General features: G+C 36.0%; 1 protein-coding gene across 1 annotated transcript in view; it reads left to right on the top strand.

Annotated features, from left to right (window-relative positions):
* The window catches only part of LOC126817923 (T-complex protein 1 subunit gamma), a 55,007-nt gene continuing 35,667 nt past the window's right edge, over window positions 1-19,340 (top strand). The window contains exons 1-3 of the mRNA XM_050545096.2: window positions 1-88; window positions 174-235; window positions 12,980-13,030. Of these exons, the coding sequence (XP_050401053.1) occupies window positions 67-88; window positions 174-235; window positions 12,980-13,030 (135 nt within the window). The 5' untranslated portion in view covers window positions 1-66. The remainder of the gene's footprint in view (window positions 89-173; window positions 236-12,979; window positions 13,031-19,340) is intronic.

Genomic DNA, 19,340 nt, shown 5'->3' with positions numbered 1-19,340 from the left:
ATTCGGCATCCACCAGGCGACACCACTGAACAGCGCAAGCTCATTCCTCTTGACTGATCAAACAGCATGGCTCAGATTATTGTATTGAGTGGGTATTATCACAATAAATAAACATTCCAAGCAAATAACATCAAATCAATTGGTGTCTAATTGTATTTATTATTTTTTTGCAGACCAGAACACGAAAAGAGAGTCAGGACGAAAAGTCCAACTCGGAAATATCGGAGCAGGAAAGGTAGGTCGCGTGTTTCTTATGGTAGTCGCCATTATGCCTTCTCCATTCACTCTTGCTATTTTCTTCGAGAATGTTCGTAGAATATTTTTTATTAACCAATTAACTTACTGGTAGTCTAATTCTCTTCATATTTTATAATGAAACAGTATTTTCAAATACCTCTATTTTAATTGAATTGTCTATCTGCCTTTTGTATTTTTGTAAGAAAGAAACATGCCTAGTCTGGCTGAAGCAATGAGTGAAACAGTAAACACCAGAGTCAGACTCAAGTGTATTCAAAATGTCAAATTTGTTTGATTTTGTCATTTGACTTGTCTTGAGACAATCACATTTAGCAATTTTTGTTTATGTCGTTATCTACCATTGCCAATATCACTTTTATGACTTTATAGGTAGGAGTGTTAGTGGGTATCGCTTCATTTGGGACTCGCGTCATTTGGTACTCAACATAAATGACATTTGGGGCTCAGTTGATGACGTTTGGGACTTGATTGGCGTCAATTGGGACTCAACACATTTGGGACTCAACATTATAAACGACAGTTGGGACTATTTGTTTATGAGATATATAGTAACAGCTGTCTAAGTTCAATAGTTGTCTTTCGTTTTATTTAGTTGATCGGCGATTGTTGAGACCGCGATTAACACTGCTAGTTCTCCTTTGTTTTGTTTTATCTGCGAGTATAAAACTTGAAATAATATATTGTTGAAAATTTGTGTATATTTAGTAATACTTCGTTGTTTTTGTTTTATCAAATAGTAAACGAGCTTGATTGACCGACCACTGCTAATGTTTTTTCGTAAAACGGTATAACTGCCAACACACAGCCACCATTCTCGCTGATTGACAACTCACGTTTTTCCTCATCCACCAAAGAACCGTTAGGTTTCTTTGAACATACTGCAATAACATCGGGATTATCAGTTAATCAGCTTTAATTATCCCGCTTTGATCGTTGCCATTTCTTATATTTTCCACAAAAAACTTTGCCTTGTACGCACTAATTTATCGATTGGTATTGCCATCTACGACAAGCATGTCAACGTGCAGCTCACGGATTATCTAGGGGCTTGTAAAAAAGATTGCATGTCGTGTAAATATTTATTTTGTTTTTTGTGTAGGTCATTTTCAAATAAATTCATCAGCATATTATTCGCTTTAAATAAATATATAACTTTTATGAGAATCGATGATTATCACAGAACCGTAAGTACAACTAATGTTTTATCGTTTGGTTGAGCCTTTTACTAACCACGTGTTTCATGTTAATAAATATTTTCTTTCGTGTTTTGAATTGGCCTATTTCTAATAAATTATCCCGAGTCCCAAACGTCGTATACCTGAGTCCCAAGCGACGTAGACCAAAGTCCCAAACGTATACCCGAGTCCCAAATGTCGTGGTCATATTTTTTTGAGTTCCAAATGACGCGAGTCCCAACTGACATGTAATCTGTTAGTGTACCAAATCTGCAGGCACTACTAGCAAGGCTCTACAATGCGACTGAAACACAATGGCGACCAGATATTTATAAATGCTAGGTTTCTGGCGAGTGAACATATATCTTGAAGTCCCCAATTAACACTATAGCTATCTGAACTTTTCTCCGTAAAGATAACGTAATCGGCAATGATCCCAGTCAAATGTCACTCTTGTTACTTTCCTGGTTTGAAATTGGGTCAATCTCATTGTCCTCTGCGAGGAAATTCTCATTGCGCATGCGCTGTATTTATCGGAAGTTTGCGAGACAGCTGACAGCTGACCTATATCGTCTTACTTTACTAGTAAATTAACTTCGTCTTGCAGTAAGTCTCAGTTGGGGAAAAATGATGATAGTCATGCTACTGACGCTACACCACCCAAACAAGCAAAATTACAAGCTTCGCCGACCGCCGTCTTAGTCTCGCAGTGAGTCCCAGTCGGAAAAAAATGTTTGAAACATCTTTTTTTTATTATTATTATAGGACGACGAGTTATGTATGTTCACAATATAATTTAGCTATATCATACCACAAATTATTCTAATCTTCAGACTTGGCAACTGAAAATTTTGTTTGGCTAGTGGTTTTGAAAATTTACTTATGTTTGCACAAGTAAGTTCAAAATGCTGTGTAGAGCCTTGACTACTAGTAGTAGCTACTAGGCCTACTAGTAGTAGCTACTAGGCCTACTAACTTAACTACCGGTGCTGTCTGAACCGCGGTAAATTATAAACGGATTTCGTTAATTGTGAACAAACTACTGAATAATTGTTACTAAAAACTTGCCTATGTGTTTGAAATCACCTCCGGTTGAATAAAATCCATTGCACGATTTAATATCCCAACGAAAAAAAAAGTTCTCTCTTGAACAGTCAATGTTTTTGCTTGTATTTTCGACTAAGTTCATCATAACATTGTACATGTGACATGATGAGCTTAACCATCTTAATATGTTGAAGGTGTGCTGCAGTCACAACAACGCGCGACCTTTCCGATTGGTTGAGTTTGGGCAACAAAAATGGCAACTGAAGACAATAAAATTAATTTGGAAACAATCGATTGTCAGTCTACTAAATATTTATTCACAGTGAATATATCACCTATTACACAAATACACGTAAATATTGCTTTTCACATCATCATCACCTCATAATTGTAAATATCCTGTGTTAGTGTGTATTATATATATTTTAATAAATTATATTATATGCAACTCTAGCTGTGGCTAACATTTATAAATAAACATACTTTATTTCATGATTTTGATTGATAATATTTCATAACGCGCGGGGTCTAATCTCAATACTCTGTTGTATTAGTCCATTTTCAAAGTTTTATGATTACCACAAAAACTATGAAAAAAAAGGCCACTGCTTCTCAATAATTTCCTTATTCAATTCACGTTCCGACTGTTCACGTCCAAAATATTCCTGATTAAATTACTTTTTTTGGGGGGGTTTCTTCGACAGATACTGAAATCGAAACATTGTTGATAAGAACAGTTCGGGATGTCCAAACATCGTTTATCGTCTTAATAAAAATGTATTTAAAACAAAAAATCACTTGTCAAAAGAGGTATCGCAGATTGCATGTATTATTGAGTCTTGTGTGTTAATTATGCAGACCGTGGGAAAAACTTGTGCAAGTTTCGCGCTAAATTTAACCATTTTGACTGCATTTGTGTGGTATACAGTAACTCATATGGTATGGTACCTTTTACGGTAATAGAATTCAAGGCGTTGATTGGCTGAGGCATGATCGCGATCTACGAAATGCCATCCGAAAATTCCATTCTCTGTGGATTTCAAAATGGAGTTGTACTTGTGATTAATATAGGCCTATAGTTAATAACTGAGAGAACAATCGTATGGATATATTGCCCTGTGAATTTCAAAATGAAGCCGGGATTTTCGGAAATTGTGTTACCGATACATTTTTTGCACAACGGAAATAATATTCGAAGAGAAATAGAAAGACATGGAACTATATCTGTCGATAATTAAACTGAAGCGCGCTAGGATTTGTTGTTGATAATAAATTTGAATATTTATATGAAAAAGAAATAATAACGTTATATACCTATTCAATAATTCAATGGCCTCGGCTATTAATTTTGCCGAGGCAAATGTAAAATACATCCGCATTTACTGATTTACCTCGGCTACAGCCGATTGCCGAGGTTAATTGACAGGACTGCTTAAGTTCATCAGGAAATGTTAAAAGAATGTTGTTCTTTTTGTTCAGCACCTGTGTTCAAAAGAAATATTCCCACCCAACTCTCTAACCAAATAATTAATACAAGACGGAAACAAAATAACGGACTGCGGGAGTATTTATGTTTGTAAACGCCCAAACTCGTTACTGGTCCGAGAGCAATAGCTTATTCATGCACAAAATTTGAATTGTTGTAAAAGAGCCAAACATTGTTACGATAGACAAGCCTTGCTGAGACCCCCTTATGCGAAATGATCTGTCCCGATAAGTGACGTAATTAGCTTTAATTTTTTGATTTCTCGGTGTCAAAGTTTGTGAGGAGTTCAATTTTACAAGAGAGAACTTTTTTTTAATCGCTGGGATATTTAGTTGTACAATGGATTTTATTTAACGGGAGGTAATTTTAAACACACAGGTATGTTTTATTTTAACCAAAGTCAAGTAGTTTGTTCATAATCGAAGAAATCCGTTTAAAATTTACGATGGTTCAGACAGTAGTCAGATTTGACATATTGAAGCTCACCATCCACTATTTCCCAGGGCAACAAAAGTCATTTTTGGGCGAATGGTTTTCCTTTCTACCTCCCCAACCAAGATTCAACGAGAAATTCTTGTAATCTTGATAAAACAATAACTCCAAATGATTTTCTTCACAAAATTGTAGAAATGATCAATCTGGGGTTGGGCACTAGTATGGATTGAAGTTCAAATAGCGAGTTTCAGGGTTGTGCAAATTTATTATCAATGCTAGGGTGACCCATGTGCTGAAAAATTTTTCTACTAAAAGTGGTACTCGTAACGGTAAATGTGCACACTTCAGTGGCTTGTCTCAAGTGATTTCTGGCTAGTCTCGCGCTCTGAGTCTATAAATAGCCATCGCACGTGAAGTTATCAACACATCTATGAACAATTAGCCGTAATCTATAGGAGCTTTTACGGGTTTCCCTCTTGACTTCATTTTCGGGCATGCGCAGACCCTGGCCTTATTTCCATTGTGTGTTTTTACGTGAAAATACTGTCTCGTACAGTAACCTTGTTTAACATAAAATGAAACCGATCGCCATTTCTACATAAGTGTAAGGTTTACCGACTGATGTCAGAAACCGATATTGACAAAAACTTTGCTGTAGAAAAGATGAGACAAGTTTACCACACCCGTAATGGCCGTATGTAATTGAGGAACACACGTGGATCTGTGCTCATGGCCCGAACTAGAATTTGGTCAAGTTTATTACACATTTTACGACCAAACATGTTATCTATTAATTACAGGGCTATTAACACAAAAGATTTAAATGGTCTATCCTATTTACATTCAACTGCCGACTGGACAGTACGTGCGAGGTAGTCTGCTTTTGCGCTGCATGCAAAACTCTACAAAAAAACCCCACGGTACTATGTTGTTCCTTGAGGCTATCGACTTAAAAATAATTCCAGCTAATAATATAATAATACTATAAATAGTATGCAATATGCAAATAGGATTGTTTATGTGAGCTGTTAGCCAATACTAGCTACTGTAAATTTCTCCGCATTTAAATGGCTCTAACCAATGATAAAATAGTTGTTTGATGCACAGAGTAAAACTTTAGCCATTTTTATAAAATTTCCCCTTGATGGAATATGAATAACAGAAAGAACTAGAATTGCGCGCAATGCTGAAGGCTTTCACTGTCGCCAAGGCGCCACACGATCGCCAGATATATTACAAAAGACTACCCCCACCACTCCCCCACCCCCAAAAAACCCACACTCTAGCATAACTCAGATATTGACCCCTAAACATGCTCCAACTCGTAAAAATACGCTGTTTTCAATTTTCGATCTCTTTTTTCGGCTACCCATGACGATTAGAAAAATTGTACAAGGGTTTCACACAATACACTACCCAGTAGAATCTCGATTGAGCAAGTTTGAAAAAAATCATTGGCGGATTTTCCGAGAAACATGGGTTTAAACTTGATCGAAATCGTAAATAACCTTACTTTTCAAAGTGCCATAAATTTTTTAGTTGGCAATAAAATCTTGTTGCTATAGCACCAACTCGTAGATAATTCACGTGGCTATCATACAACATAATACGTTAAGTACTCGGTAAACAACCAATTGATACATCGCATTTGGCGCACAGGCACCCATTTTTCAGAATTTTGTGAAATTTTGAATACCTTTCTTGACCACTTCCGGTGATTAGAGGATTTTCATTTATAGTTCATGGACTGGTTTGGTCCGTCGACTTCATAGTCCCGACGTTTCAGAAATATCGCAGGTGTCGTAGGTGTTTGTACCTTTCTAACCAGGGTAATTATATAACTGTTAAATTAAACAACGGATAACTCCTACCTCTTAAAATGATTTATATAATTAGTAAATAATTATTATCTAATGATTGTTGTTTTGTGACATATATAGTGTAACCAATATATACATTGTGTATTAGTCGTGTTTATGTTCTTATGATTTGAATTTCTTCATGCAATATTTGTAAATCGCCAGTAGGAATAAATGTCTCTTATATAGATACATTATGCTGGTTGGAATTTGCACGGTAGGCTAGCCTTTGGGACTGCACTCTATCATACAGTCTGTCATTGAGTCAACTGGCAGGGTTTCGATTACGTGGTTGTACGTGACAAGGAGTAGGGTTGCCTGTACAACCTCGTGTGTTTTCTCCGGGTCCTCCGGTTTCCTCCCACTACTAAAGACCCCTACACGCAAGCGAATTATTGAAATAAAAAAAATAAACCATATGTTAGTCCCGAAATGACCTAGTTTGTGTCGAGTGGACGTTAAACCCCATTTTTCTCTCTCTCTCTTTTCATACACATATATATCATTTAGTCTCTCTATAGAAGGAGTTTCCCAAAAAATATTAGATTGCCTTTTTGAAAAAAAGACCCCTAAACATGCTTGTACAGCGGCGCTAGTCTCCTTTTATATAGAATTCCAACAGCCAAGGGATCTTTTACGGTCACACCAATGTGTACACGATACTTCGGAATCGCGTTCATGTCAGCTACTCAAATATGTAACTGGTTCAAAAATTGATTGAATATTCAATGAAATATAGCCAATTTTCTGGTTTCGTGCACGTTAAAGATTTGACGTCACTAACATATAAAAATTTAATATTAATTACAGATAGAGTCCATGCTCAAACAACGTCATGCCTCTTATCACAGGTGCAATATTCGATACTACTGTACGATACTACTGCAACCTCTTAACAAATTGGACTTACTTATAAACAGCGCGAGCCGTCGATTTCTGTCCAATTATTATTCTGACTAATTATTACACACAGCAATCAACTATTTCTATTACAGGGTCACTAAACCCATATTTTGGATAGAAGAAAACACTCATAGTTGAAATAATTTCAGTTCAAATATCATCACTGATAAAAGCACTCTTGAATAGGCTCTATACGTTGACAAAACGTACAGATTGTATTCCCCCTTATGTTTCGCTTAACGATGAAAGGTGCCGTGTTCGATTTGTGATCCCTTATTTCTCCTACTCCTGAAATTTGGAACTGTTGTACAATGGATTTATGTATAACACTACAGATAGGCCTCTCTGTAGAAGAAGTTCCCAAAAAAATATTATGTTGACTTTTCGAGAAAAAGACCTCTAAAAATGCTCCAAATCGTAAAAATATGACGTTTTCGAATTTCGATCTCTTTTTTCGGCTACCCCTGACATTTCTAAAAATGATATAATGGTTTCACACAAAAGACTACAAATTAGACTCCTGATTGGCAAAGTGTAAAAAAACAAATAGGCGTGGTTTTCGAGAAAATGGCACCTAAATTTGCTCGAAATCGTAAAAAACCTTACTTTTCAAAGTCCTATAACTTTTTCAATTTTTGATAAAACTTGTCGCTTTAGTACCATCTGATAGACAATTCAATGGGCTATTAAACGATATAAAACATTAACTAATCAGCAAAAACACAATGGATACATCTCATTTTCCGCACAGGCACCCATTTGACAGAATTTTGTCAAAGTTTGGGTACTTTTCTTGACCACTTCCGGTGATTAGAGGATTTTCATTTATAGTTTAAGCACTAGTTTTGTCCTTAGACTTCATAGTACTGAAGTTTCAGAAAAATCGTTGGAGCCGATTTAGAGTTATTGAATTTTTGACTAAAACTCGCAAAAATCGACCAAAATCAAATTCCAAATTTCAAAACAAAACTGATATCGCTGGAATCGGATTGATGTCAGCTATCACAAAATGTAATCAGAATTTCAAAATTCCAAAAAATAAAAATTTTAGAAAAATTTTGCAATTTTCGGCCAAAAAATGAAAGCGACAAAGTTTCTAAATTCGCCATTTTTGAACTGCTATCTGCTCAGAAATGTCTCAAGCCATGTATAAATGTAAATATCAGAAAAACCGGTTGAGAATTAACAGAATTATGGTCAATTTTCGTGCACGTTAAAGATTTGAGGCATTTCCACTATGCGCACAAATTTCGTTTTACATTTAAGCACTAACCACCACCCAGTTTCCCCAGAGAAAACCAAACTTCAGACCTCTATCTCTTATAGTTGCTGAGAAATAGGCCCCCCCCAATAAAAAATATATAATAATAAAAATAATATTAATCTTAGTAATAACAATAGTCTTTCACCGAAAGCCTAATAAAACGATGATCAAGCTGAATCTGTGAATACTTTTTAAAACCTTTTTTCTTTTTTCCTTGTGTAACCACATAAATCGTCTTGGCTTAGCTTTTGACAGTCAGTTTATCTCCATTGTCGCAACCAAGAATGAAGAAAGATACATTTGTGTCCATTTTATCAATTTCTAATTCAGTATTTGGTTCAGCGAACAACTGTTGAATGCAAATATATAACTGGACTCGGTGCATTCTATACAGAATTATTTTTACAGCGTGATTATTTGTTTTTTGTTTTTTTAGATGTGCTACAGTCCTGCTTAAATTTTAATATCGTCTTGAATAATTCTTTCGTGGTACCGCAGGTCACCACTCTAACCCATTCTATTATTTACTCTTATGCTCTATTTCGTGGCATTTTACAACCAAAGAGATGTTATCTATTAATTGTTTGCAGTAAAATTAACACAAAACATATAAATCGGCTTCATACAGCATACAGCAATGCATCTTTGTTTAGCTTTTGCGAACGGCGCTCAACTGGACCGTGTGCGAGTTTGGCATATATCGTCAAAAAGAGAGAGAAATAATTCGCTTGCGCGTTGGGGTCTTTAGCAGAGGGAGGAACCCGGAGGACCCAGAGAAAACCCACAAGGTTGGACAGGCGACCCTACTCCGTGTCACGTACAACCGGGGAATTGAAACCACGCCTGTTGACTCAATGACAGACTTTATGGTACAGCGCGCACGTGCTAACCATTCAGTCATCCAACCCCCCTATATCGTCAATAAAACGAAAAAAAAATAATTAAGACATGATATAAAATCAGTAATTTATTACGAATGCTACATGCACCTTACAACAAGAGTGGTATTCAAGAATAGGTTTTCTATTAAAAGTATAAGACTAAAAACCCTGTTTTCCTTAGCATTTACCATGTTAAGATAAATGATGAAAAAGGCCAGACTAAAAATAGACACCAGAAGTACATCGCGCATAAAAGCTCCTATTGTAAACGATTATGAATAGCAGTAATATTTAGCTCTTTGGTTATTACAGCAGCTTTAGAAATTACGTTTGATTTATTTTTGAAATTGCTATATCATTAACTATACCGTTAGGAGCGGCATCTTTTGGTTTAGTACAAATAATATCTCTGGAAAACTCGGGTTAGACAGGAACATGATACAAGCAGTAGTTTCATTTAACTTTTATAAAGGTTCTTAAAACATTTGTTGAGTTGCCTACCGTGCGTGTTTCTAAATTCAATTTCTTGTTCTAGCTTTCTGTCATGTTTCGTAAAAAAGTAGTCTTGATTATCCCGGCCTGTCAGTCAGACAGAGAATGGTCGGTAGACTGGTTCAGCGAGACTAATTTCAAAACAAGGGCACATAACCTATTTTTTGCTCAAAAGTGCCTGTATATTATGGACGACATCCGGAGCCATCTTTCAGTGTATTATTTATGGATGGTTAAATGGTCATAGCTTTTTAGGTATAACATGATCATTTATTTATTAGTGACTTAAAAACAGATTTAATGATTGGTATATATATATATTTATAAATATTGTGGTGTAATTGTCCAGCCATTTGGAGATATTTATTTATGGTGGGGCACCCTATCAATGCCCTCTGTGGACCACCCTACTTTAGCCCTCTATAAATATGCTTTACTGTGAATTGACAATTTTTGATAATAATAAATAATAAATTTGTGTAGCGCTGAGCATGGGTTCCACGTCGGCCGTATATGCTGGTCGAGACCGGCTATGGAAAATGACCGTTCCTAGATCTGACCTAATGGTCATTTTGCACGCCGGAAAGAGGGACTTTTTTAAAAAAAAAAAAAAATTCAAACATGACTACGATCGACCACGATCGACCTTCACTGTGTAACTATACAAGAATGCACGTCGTCTAGAAGCCAATCTCGTGTTTGGTGTTATAGAGTTGTATATACAGTGTATAGTCGTCAACAGATTATACTGAGTGCTGTGTTGATAATTAATGATGAGTGTTTGGTAGTAGAGCAATAAATGTTAATTGATAAGTGGGAATCTAATCAACGGCGTGAAGCAGCCCATTGTTAATCATTCGCGTATTGTCCATGTGTCATAAGAATTTTCAACAACAAAGCCGTTTACCGGTATTACGGTCAGGCACAATGTAAACGAGGTTATTATGATCTTCGAAAAAGGGCAATTGATATGAAGTATTGCTCTTCGAATCATACCAATTGTCATATCAAATAAAAACAGCATAGAAATTACGTAAATCCTCAACAACGGACGTGTTGGAAGAAAAATGCATTTAAAAATAAAATGTTTATAGCGGTATTACGGCCTTGTGGAAATAGTTGAAATAAAATCTAGAGATTAGTTAACTTGCTTACCGAACAATTAAGAAAAATACGTATTCCAGTTCTATTGTGCAGCAATATTGATAATTCCACGTTTAGAAGAAATGTCGTGTATATACGGTTACTCTTATACACGACCATATTCTAGGGGGCGCTAGTGTCGCTAGCCGTGAAGTTAGTTATCTGTTAGTCATTTAGTTATACATTGTTAGGATTTACGTCACAATTCTGCAGCCCGTAATTCCGTAAGAGATGGTCTAAAACCAAAAAAATGTGAGATATATGCCATGGATAATTATATATTTATCTTCATTTCAAAGTTATTGTATTACAACTCAAAATTATCCAGGTCAGTGTGTTTTTTTATAGAGCACGTGTTAATTATGTGTGAGCTACTGAAATGGTTTTTCTCCGGCCAATTCAACTATTTCGTTATTTAAGTAGCCAAAACGGAATATTTAATTATTAAATAATTATCATGAGCCTTACTAATATTTCATTTTGAAGTCAAATATATTTTTTTTGTGCACCCCATGGTGACAAAGTAGTATAGACACGTGAATTCACAATACCCTACCATGAATAAAAAACATGAAATATAAATTTACATTGAAAAGTTTTCGTGCGTTATCAAAAATGACCGGCAGTGAAAATTTTGAAGTGGAAGCCCTGGCGCTGAGTGTTTTAGCTAATACAGTATAAGCTGCTTCAGGGCGCTCTTTACAATTAAAATACATATAATTGAAAACAAAAGTTTTAAAAGTTCAGTTTTAAAATTCTTTTTAAAAACAGCAACATATAGTAGAGTTTTACTTTACATGACTAGGTAATTTGACATTCATGTTTGATGTGACTCCCATTTTTGTGCTCTAGGTTTTAATCTTAAATACCTGACCCTAACCCTAATAGAAAGTAGGAAGTTCCATGTGGACACAATACGGACGGCTAACCGCCAGTTTTTCGGTGTAAAAGTGATGGAAATAGAAAAGGGAGTCTGATCAAACATGATGGCTGGTAATTCATTCAACACATTAGCAGAGACATAAACAAAGGCCCATTCACAGTTTTAGTTTTTACTGTAGGAACATAAAACTTTTATCACCAGAGCGCAGGTTCCTGCATAGTCTCTTTCATCCTAAAAATTATTCTAGGAATAGTAGTCTGGATGTGTGGTCAACATTTAAGAATAATAGGTCATTGGTAGGGTGACCCACCATAAATAAATATCTCCAAATATCTCGACAATTAGGCCACAATATTTATATATATGCCAAGCCTCAAATCAGTTTCACACAATTATAGTCACTAAATAAATGATCATGTTGTACTTAATAAGCTATGACCATTAATCATCTATAAATAATAGACTGAAAACTGGTTCCAAGTGTCGTCCATAACATCCAGACACTTTTGAGTAAAAGATAGGTTACGTGTCCTTGTTTTGAAATTAGTCTCGCTTAACCAGTCTATCGACCATTCTACGTCTGATTGACAGGTCGGGATAATCAAGACTATTTTTTTACGAAACATAACAGAAAGCTAGAACAAGAAATTGAATTTAGAAATAAGCACTTTAGCCAACTCAACAATTGTTTTAAGAAACTTGTAAAAGTAAAATGAAACTATTATTTGTACAAAACCAAAAGATGCCGCTCTTAACGGTACAGCTAATGATAAAGCAATTTAAAAAATAAAACTAACGTAATTTCTAAAGCTGCTGTTGTAACCAAGAAGCTAAATTTTACTGCTATTCAAAATCATCAACAATAGATTTTTTACGGCTGTAATAGTTGATATATTTGTAGAGAATTGCATGTGCCATGGCTATTTATCGACTCAAAGAGAGTGCGAGGTAGTCAGAAATCAGTTCGTTACATGCAACTGAAGCGTGCCCATTTAGCCGTGTCGAGACCAACTTTCTGTAGAGTGCACGGGTCACCCTATCATTGGCTAGATGGTCTTTTACATTATCATAATCAAATTGTAAGGGAGGTAACTCGTCCTAAAACAAAATGAAATTAATTTAAGAATTAAATTATTATATTTTTACTATTCAGGCTATAGCTGATGTGATTCGAACATGTCTGGGACCAAGAGCTATGTTAAAGGTGAGGAAAATATTTAATTATAATTCTTTGAGGTTTAGCTCCTTTATAGATACCAACACAAAACTAATTTTGTCAAAAAAAAGTGTCATAGCTCCATTTCATGAAAATTCATTTAGCTGAACTGTTACAAGAACTGTAATGGGCCCCCACCCCACCCCACCCCACCCGAGGAAAAAGACCCAAAAAATCAAAAGACACCAACCTAATGCGACATGATATAGTCTTGACTTGGGGGTGATAATTTATATGTCCCAGTCTTTGTGGAATCTGTAATTAAAGTGTGTAGGTCATGAAAATAGTTTTAGAAAATTAAGTTTTTAGAAAAGAAGCAATGAGCCTTGTCCAAAAGCAAGAACTGTAGATTGTAATCGATAGGGTTCAGAAAATAAGCATTTTATATATACATGAGTACTGAATACAAATTTGGGGCTAAAGTCCTTTTTATACGTCCACATTCATAATGTGGACGTATATTGCCGTCGCCCCTCTGTGTGTGTGTCGCCTACAGGCCACAATTCTTACGTGATCCTCTAGAAACTTTACATACTTATTCCTTATACCCTAAGAATGATCCCTATTGTTTTTGGTGCATGCCCGACCCCCAGGGGCAGAGCCACGCCCATTGTTTGTATTTGTTTGTCGTCTACAGACCGCATTTCTTAACGTATCATCTTGAAACTTCGCATACTTATTTTTTGTACCCTACGGAACATCCCTATCGTTTGGGGTGCATGCCCAACCCCCAGGGGCAGAGCCATGCCCATTTTCTTTTTGTATGTCTGTGTGTCGCCTACAGGCCACAATTTTTAAGTGATCATCTTGAAACTTTGGATACTTTTTCTTTGTACCCTAAGGAACATCCCTATCGTTTAGGGTGCATGCCCACCCCCCAGGGGCAGACCCACGCCATTTCTTGTATTTGTTTGTTTGTCGTCTACAGGCCGCATTTCTTAACGTATTATCTTGAAACTTTGCATATTTATTCTTTGTACCCAAAGGAACACCCCTATCGTTTTGGGTGCTTGCCCAACCCCCAGGGACAGAGCCACGCCCATTTTCTTTTTGTGTGTCTGTGTATCGCCTACAGGCCACAATTATTCTTAATCGATCATCTTGAAAAAATTTTGTATGAATTCCTCATACCCTAAGGATGATCCCTATTGTTTTTGGTGCATGCCCGTCCCCCAGTGACAGCCACGCTCATTTCTTGTATTTATTTGGTTGTCATCTACAGACCAAATTTCTTAACATATTGCCTTGAAACTTTGCATACTTATTCCCTCTATCCTAAGGAACATCTCTAAAGTTTTTTGTGAATGCCCAACCCCCAGGGCAGAGGCACGCCCATTTTCTTTTTGTGTGTCAGTATGTCACTTACAATTTGCAATGCTTAATCAGTCGTCTTGAAAACTTTTTTATACTTATTCCTTATACCCTAAGGCTGACCTTTATTATTTTTTGGGCATGCCCGATCCCCTGGGACAGAGATTTACGGCCAATGTTTATGTGTCTTGTGTTTCGCCTACAGGCCGCAATTCTTAACAGATCCTTTTGAAACTTTGCATACCTATTCCTTATACCCTAAGGATGACAACTGCATGTCCCGTCCCCCAGGGGCAGAGCCACTCCCAATTTTTGTGTTTATCATTTACAGGCCACAATTCTGAATGGATCAACTTGGTACTTGGCATATGTATTGCTCATAGCCTAAGGGCGTCAATTATTGATTTTGGTGAATGCCCTGACACCCAGGGGCGAAGGCCACAATACTAAATGGACTATCTTGGCATTTGTTATACGGTACTTATTCCTTATACCCTAAGGACGGCAACTATTGATGTTGCCATTTCAATAACAGGGTGGTGCCTATTTATATTGTTCCATATTCAACCCACACCCAATTTTTGTATTTATCATCTACAGGCTGCATTTCTGAATGGATCATCTTGGAACTTTGCATTATTCCTTATACCGTAAAGACAACAACTATTTATTCTGGTGCATGCCCCGACCTCCTGGAGCAGTGTCATACCCACTGCTTAACATAAGCAGACAATGTTCATCATCAAACTCCATCAAGGCATTCACCTAATGAACGCCTACACCAAGTTTGAACATTCTACCTCAATTAGAAGGAGAGTTATTGTGTTCCAAATTCTCGACCAATCAAATTGCTTATCGCTCTGCTTACCCTCAGCAGAAAATGTTATTTATCAAACTTAGTCAAGGTACTGATGTAATAAAGCTTTACACAAAGTGTCCTCACTCTCTCTTACTTAGAACTAAAGTTATCGTGTTCCAAAGCATCAACCAATCAAATTGCTTATCTCTGCTTACCCTAAGCAGACAATTTTCATCTTCGAACTCCATCAAGGATTTCTCCTAATAACACCTAAAACAAGTGTGAACATTTTAACTCAATTAGAAAGAGAGTTATTGTGTTCAAAAGTCTTGACCAATCAAATTGCTTATCACTCTGCTTACCCTGAGCAGAAAATGCTCATTATCGAACTTAGTCAAGGTATTGATGTAATGAAACTATACACCAAGTTTCATCACTCTCGCTTAATTAGAACTAAGGTTATCGTGTCCCAAAGCATAAACCATTGAAATCTCTGCTTACCCTAAGCAGAAAATGCTCATCTTCGAACTCCATCAAGGCATTGACCTGATAAACACCTACACCAAGTTTGAACATTCTAGCTCAATTAGAAAGAGTTATTGTGTCCCAAACACAACAGACGGACGGATGAACACATTTTAATAGTCCCCTGCTTTCTTCAAAAGGCGGTGGACAAAAATGGGAAAGCGAGGCTTTGTGGTTACCACAATGCACACATCTTGTCAAAACTACAAACAGTGATAACTTGGCTCAGAACGGTCAATCACTTTCAGATTTGAAATCACAAGCCATTCAGGCCAGTAGATTACAATGTTTTACAATCCCAAAATTTTGTTTTAAATTCTTTATTCTCTTGAATACAAATATAATGGATTTTCATGTTTATTTTTCGAATCTTCTTACCGAAGAGCTGACTTGTATAAATTCCAGAAAAACTGTTCCTGATGAGGCCTGTAAAGCAAGATTCCATGTCATTTCGTTCCCATGTCATTTCGGACTTGCGACATTTCGGACTCTAAAAATATATGACCTCGACATTTCGGACTCGGGCAGGTGACATCTCGGATTCGGGTAGGTGACGTTTCGGACTAGGGTATAAGTTATAAAGAAAAGTTGAATACAACTGTCAAATCAATTTATAATAAATCAAAAACTATTTTATAATAAATCAAAAACAATTTGAGAAAAATAACATGCGGGTAAAATTTACTGCTCGTCATCAAGTACAGCACTTGGGAGTCGTGAATCATGCACCGTATGGACCTCTTAAGGAATGGCAATATTTCCAGTGTTGAATCTTTATGAAAAGAATGTTTTAGTTCTTTATATCTGTAATATGTATATAAAAAAAGTATCTGATGAATTTATTAGAAATAGGCCAATTCAGAACAGGAAAGAAAATATTAACATGAAACACGTGGTTATTAAAAGGCTCCACCAAAGGATAAAACATTAGTTGCACAGGTAGCTTTGCTTTATACAGGTTGCTTCAGTAACTAACCTGTCACTCTAAATTATCAAAGTCCAATCACCTCACACATTATCCATACATGTTGGTTCACAAACACTCTTTACGTATGTTATTCCTTATGAATATCGTAATATGAAACCTATGGGAATGCCAAAAAGTTCTTGAAAGTCTGCGAATCTGCTTTCCCTCAGCGATTCTAAGATTTGTGCAATTCTATAATCCTTATCCATGTAAATTTCTCCAAGTATCATGGTGCTAAACTTGCATGCTAAATAGAATACTTTGCCGTTGAGGTGTAGAATTCAGATTCTAAAATATCCGTATTAAATTTAATATCAAAACACGACCTGACACCTGTGGCTATCATGACTGCATATTTACATGTACCGCGTGCAGAGAACAGGTAAGGCCCCCTGGTATTCCTTTCTAACATCCAGGTCAGGCAGGTCTATATTTACGCTACAAATTGTTTTAAATTTGAGTGCATTTCAATTTTTATACACCCACATTTTCATGTGGACATATATTGTCGTCACCCCTGTCGTCCGTCCACAATTGTTTTTGAACACTCCAGAGGTCACAATTTTTATCCGATTTCAACGAAACTTGAAATATAGGTTTATCACCCTAAGATCTCAGTTCCTTTCGATATTGGCATGTATCGGACTGTAACTTCATGGATTATGGCCCCTGATTGTACGAACAATCACGTTTTTAGCTTGTGAACACTGTAGAGGTCCCAATTTTTATCCGATTTGGTTTAAACTTGAAATGTTAGTTTAAAACCCAAAGATCTCGGTTCCTTTCGATATTTGTGCATATCGGACCATAACTTCCTGAATTATGGCCCCTGATAGTACGAAAAATCGAGTTTTTAGCTTGTGCACCCTATAGAGGTCATAATTCTTATCCGATTTAAAAAAAACATTTTAATATATCACCGTTATACCCTACGGATGGTTGAGTACGATTTTCGTGAAAACAGCCCAAAACTGACAGACAAAATAGCCGTCCGTCGTTCTCAAATAGCGTAAAAATATGGTATATCAAGGTTGTGGACCCTCTAGAGGTCACAATTTTGATGAAACTTAAAATGTAAGTTTATGACCCAAAGATCTTGGATCCTTTCGATATTCGCGCATATCAGACCATAACTTCCTGAATTATGGCCCCTGATTGTACGTAAAAACGCGTTTTTTGGCTTGTGGACTCAATAGAGGTTATAATTTTTATCCGATTTAAAAAAAACCTTATTATTATATCACCGTTAAACCCTTAGGACGTTTTTAGCTTGTGGACCCTATAAAGAAAGGTCATATTTTTTATCCGATTTAAAAAATAATATTATATCACTGTTACACCCTAAGGACGACCGTGTTCGAATTTCGTGAAAAATGGCCAAAAACCGACTGATAAAATGGCCGCCCTTCGTTCTTAAATAACGTAAAAACTTGAAATGTAAGTTTATAACTCAAAGATCTTGGTTCCTGTCGATATTTGCGCATATCGAATTGTAATTTCCTGAATATGGCCCTTGATTGTAGGAAAAATCACTTTCGTTTTAGCTTGTTTTCTATCCATCTCTCGAAAATGTGGACGTATCCTGCCTGGCAGCCGCTGGTTGAGCTATGATAGAAAGACTGGTCAGCTTTTTATCTAAATCTTAAATAATGTATCTTTAAATGATATGTATATTATTTTACAGTTATATATAAAAAAAATGTTTCCGTTTTATCCAATGAACAATTTATTGTTAGGTTGTATAGAGAGATATGGTGTTAAACGTGTTACAAATTTCCGTATTTCATGGTAGACCATAACTTTTCATATAAATTAATTGTCATATTGTTTTACTGGTATAAAAATGTTTCCGTTTTATCCGATGAACAATTTATTGTTATGTTGTGTAGAAAGATATGGTGTTCAACGTGTTACAAATTTCCATATTTCATGGTAGACCATAACTTATCATATAAATTAATTGTCATATTGTTTTACAGGTATAAAAATGTTTCCGTTTTATCCGATGAACAATTTATTGTTAAATCGCGTAGAAAGATGTGTTAAACGTGTTACAAGTTAACATCTGGTATGTTAGTCAATATTTTACAACCACAAGGAAATTTACGTTTTTATCTGTGATGGGATTTCAAAAAAATTTCTTGTCGGACATTTTACCGAAAATAAAGGGACATAACTCTTACCATTATTTAAGCAGAAGAATTCATACCACAATTAAAAATCACATGTCCACAAAATATTCGAATCCTGAAAGGTCTTAATGATCATAACTATGTAACTATCAACTCCAATTTGATAATCTTGGGGTCTATTCCTAGGTTTAGGGGGGCAAAGAACACATTAAGATCATTAAAAATGATGTTGGCCTATTACGTCAAAAATGGCTGCCAACACCTCCAAATGACCGCAAGTCCATAACTATTGACTCAAATTTGATGATCTTTATGTCTATCCCCAGGTTTTTGGGGGCAAGGAACACATAAAGACAACTTTGGATGTCACTGAGCTGTTCAGTCATTACAAAATGATTGCAAAAAACACTTTTCCGGAGGTCCTACTTTCGTAAACTTTTACTATGTTATAAAGTACACTAAACCCTACCAGAGTCAGTTGAGAAAGCTTTTGTAGCAATTATTTGGGGGTTTTGGGACTATTTTCCATATATTGACCTGATTGTATGTACATGTAATAAAAAT

Source organism: Patella vulgata, chromosome 4 (genome assembly GCF_932274485.2).
Source record: "Patella vulgata chromosome 4, xgPatVulg1.2, whole genome shotgun sequence".
NCBI classification, from domain to species: Eukaryota; Metazoa; Mollusca; class Gastropoda; family Patellidae; genus Patella; species Patella vulgata.
The sequence above is the reverse complement of the archived record's forward strand: the minus strand, read 5'-3'. Positions and strand labels throughout refer to the sequence as shown.